Source organism: Octopus bimaculoides, chromosome 14 (assembly GCF_001194135.2).
Source record: "Octopus bimaculoides isolate UCB-OBI-ISO-001 chromosome 14, ASM119413v2, whole genome shotgun sequence".
Classification (NCBI taxonomy): Eukaryota; Metazoa; Mollusca; class Cephalopoda; order Octopoda; family Octopodidae; genus Octopus; species Octopus bimaculoides.
In genome coordinates, this window is record NC_068994.1 from 5,981,897 (window position 1) to 5,984,644 (window position 2,748).

Below are 2,748 nucleotides of genomic sequence, written 5' to 3' on the forward strand. Positions count from 1 at the left end.
ATATATATATATATATATATATATATATATATATATATATATAATGGAGAAATTGTAGAAAATGTATAAACTGGCACAGTTTCCATTACCTGTTGTTATCCTTAGATTTATTGCAGGAACTTTGTAATGGTGGTTGAGCGTAACGGTATTAATAAAATAGGAGATGGATAAAATAGATGGATATTCCTCCTTGTTTATCTCCCCTGTACCTTTTCCTTTGTCTCTGATTGTTTTCTAATCCTTCAATCCCGCTGCCCCCTACACCTCTCTCCTCCTTCTACATGACCGGTGTTCGACCAACCATGATCTTTCTTTCTCGGCCTGACTGCTGACTGCCGACACCTCTTATGTCCATCTTCTATGTTCCTGCCTTAAGGCTTTTACTTTATACACACCAGCTCGATTTGATTCGTCCTCAGTCAAAAGACACTTGTTGCTATTTTCTTGTTGTTTGCATTTGTAATTGTGTACCATACTCTCCATTTTTTGTCTTTGTTGTCATACACATTCGCTAGCTTTCTTACAAAAAAATCTAATGCTCTTAGCTTACACTTTTTGGGGGGAACAACCAGATCGAACAGTCTCAAGTGTAACTGCCCAAAACTGTAAGGAAATCTGGTAACTTGACTGACGAAAGAAGGCCACGAATCACCCATCCTTTTTTTCCTGTCCCTCTAATTGTTGTTTCTCCTGTACACCTTTGTATCATCTATATGTCTGGATGTTTTATTATCCTCTATTGCGTTTTCATTCCATTTTTATATATATATATGTATATAGATAGATAGATAGATAGATAGATATATGTATGTATGTATATGTGTGTATATATATATGTGTGTGTGTGTGTGTGTGTGTGTGTGTGTGTGTGTGTGTGTGTGTGTGCACATTTATAGTCTGGAGATAGGATTATAAATATGTATATAAATCTATAAATGTCTATATCTATATATATATGTATGTGTCTCTGTGTGTGTGTATTCCATCTAGGTTCTCTTTCTGCCAGTATCCCTTCATTCTGAGCATCAGTGCCAAAAGAACCATTCTACAACGAGACTCAGAGCAACAGATGATTGTCATGGCTAGGGTGAGTATGGAGATTATGAATTATTATAATTAACTCATTACAAGTATTACAAGAACCAGGGTCAGTCTCAGATGGGTTGGCATCAAAGGGGTTAAAGAAAGAATGCATTGATTAATATTGTCCTAATTGTGCTACATCAAAAAATTAAATGAAATGGTCAAGGATGGAATGCCTTTCGACTTTCCATTCAATGATATTATCTGAATACATTTATAATTCCTTTCTTAAAAATTTCTCCGTTTCTCTCCAGCGAAGTTTGGTTGATAAAGTTCAGAAACGACAACTTCCTGATATTGGTATGTTATTTCTCAACCTCCATGTGCGACGATCATATCTTGTGTCAGATTCACTAAACGAGGTCAGTAAAACAAATAAAAAGCAATCTATTTTTTAAAATGATAATAATAATAATAATAATAATAATAATAATAATGATAATGATAATGGGTGTGTGGTAAGTAGTGTCTTCTACTTTAGCCTTGGGCTGACCAAAGCCTTTTAAGTGGATCTGGTAGACGGAAACTGAAAGAAGCCCATTGTGTGTCTGTGTGTATGTGTGTGTGTGTGTGTTTGTGTGTGGTGTGTGTATGTGTATGCATTTGTGTATCTGTGTTTGTCCCTGCCACTATCACTTGACAACCGGTGTTGGTGTGTTTACATCCCTGAAACTTAGCAGTTTGGCAAAAAGAGACTAATAGAATAAGTACTAGGCTTACAAAATATAAGTCCTGGGTTCGATTTGTTCGACTAAAGGCGGTGCTCCAGCATGGCCACAGTCAAATGACCGAAACAAATAAGAAAAAAAAAAGAATGAAGGTTTCAAAATTTGCCACAAGGCCAGCAATTTGGGAGGAAGGTGAAAGTCAATTACTGTAGTCCCAGCCTACAGTAAAAGATAATTTCTCAAGGTGCCATGCTGTGAGACTGAACTCAAAACCATATAGTTGCAAAGCAAACTACTCCACCACACAGCTATGCCTACACCTATTACCATTCTTGAACCATTCTCTATCTTTCTCTCTTTTCACCAACGTTGCTGTCTTCTTCTGTCCCTTTCTGATTTTCTGCCTCTTACCATTTCTCCTGTAGATTGCCAATAAACAGAAAGACCTGAAGAAGAAGCTAAAAGTGACATTCACTGGTGAACCAGGACTGGATATGGGTGGCTTGACCAAGGAATGGTTCCTCTTGTTAATACGACGGATCTTTCATCCTGATTATGGTAAGTCTTTGTCATAGAGACTGAACTCACGATGTTGAAGACTGAAATGAAGGGGGCTGGAGACTGATATAGAGGGGGCAGCAACAACTGCTGTGATGGTGGTGGTGGTGGTGGAATTGTTGTTTTCTGTCAGTTTGAAATTTTAAATTTAAAAAAAAAATGGAAAAATTTCCCATAAATTAAAACCAAATTGAAAAAAAAAGAAGAAAAAAAAAGCAAAAGTAAATTAATTAGACATTTTTTTTGTGAAGATATCTAAATTCAATACAGAGAAAACGAAAATAAAATTTTAATTAAATTCACATAGATACAAAATTAAACTTGATTCTTTTATTGAATTCACACAAAATTAATGTCTGAAAGTCAGTATTATTTTTTTATTTGATTTTCATTAATTAATATAAATTTAATTTTTGTTAATAAATTCATTAAAGGCTTA

The 2,748-nt window shown here is 35.1% G+C and overlaps 1 protein-coding gene across 1 annotated transcript in view; it reads left to right on the top strand.

The window, feature by feature from the left end:
* LOC106882078 (probable E3 ubiquitin-protein ligase HECTD2) overlaps positions 1-2,748 on the top strand; it is a 21,485-nt gene that overhangs the window by 6,719 nt on the left and 12,018 nt on the right. The window contains exons 6-8 of the mRNA XM_052973010.1: positions 991-1,087; positions 1,338-1,445; positions 2,177-2,323. Coding sequence (XP_052828970.1) covers positions 991-1,087; positions 1,338-1,445; positions 2,177-2,323 — 352 coding nt within the window. The remainder of the gene's footprint in view (positions 1-990; positions 1,088-1,337; positions 1,446-2,176; positions 2,324-2,748) is intronic.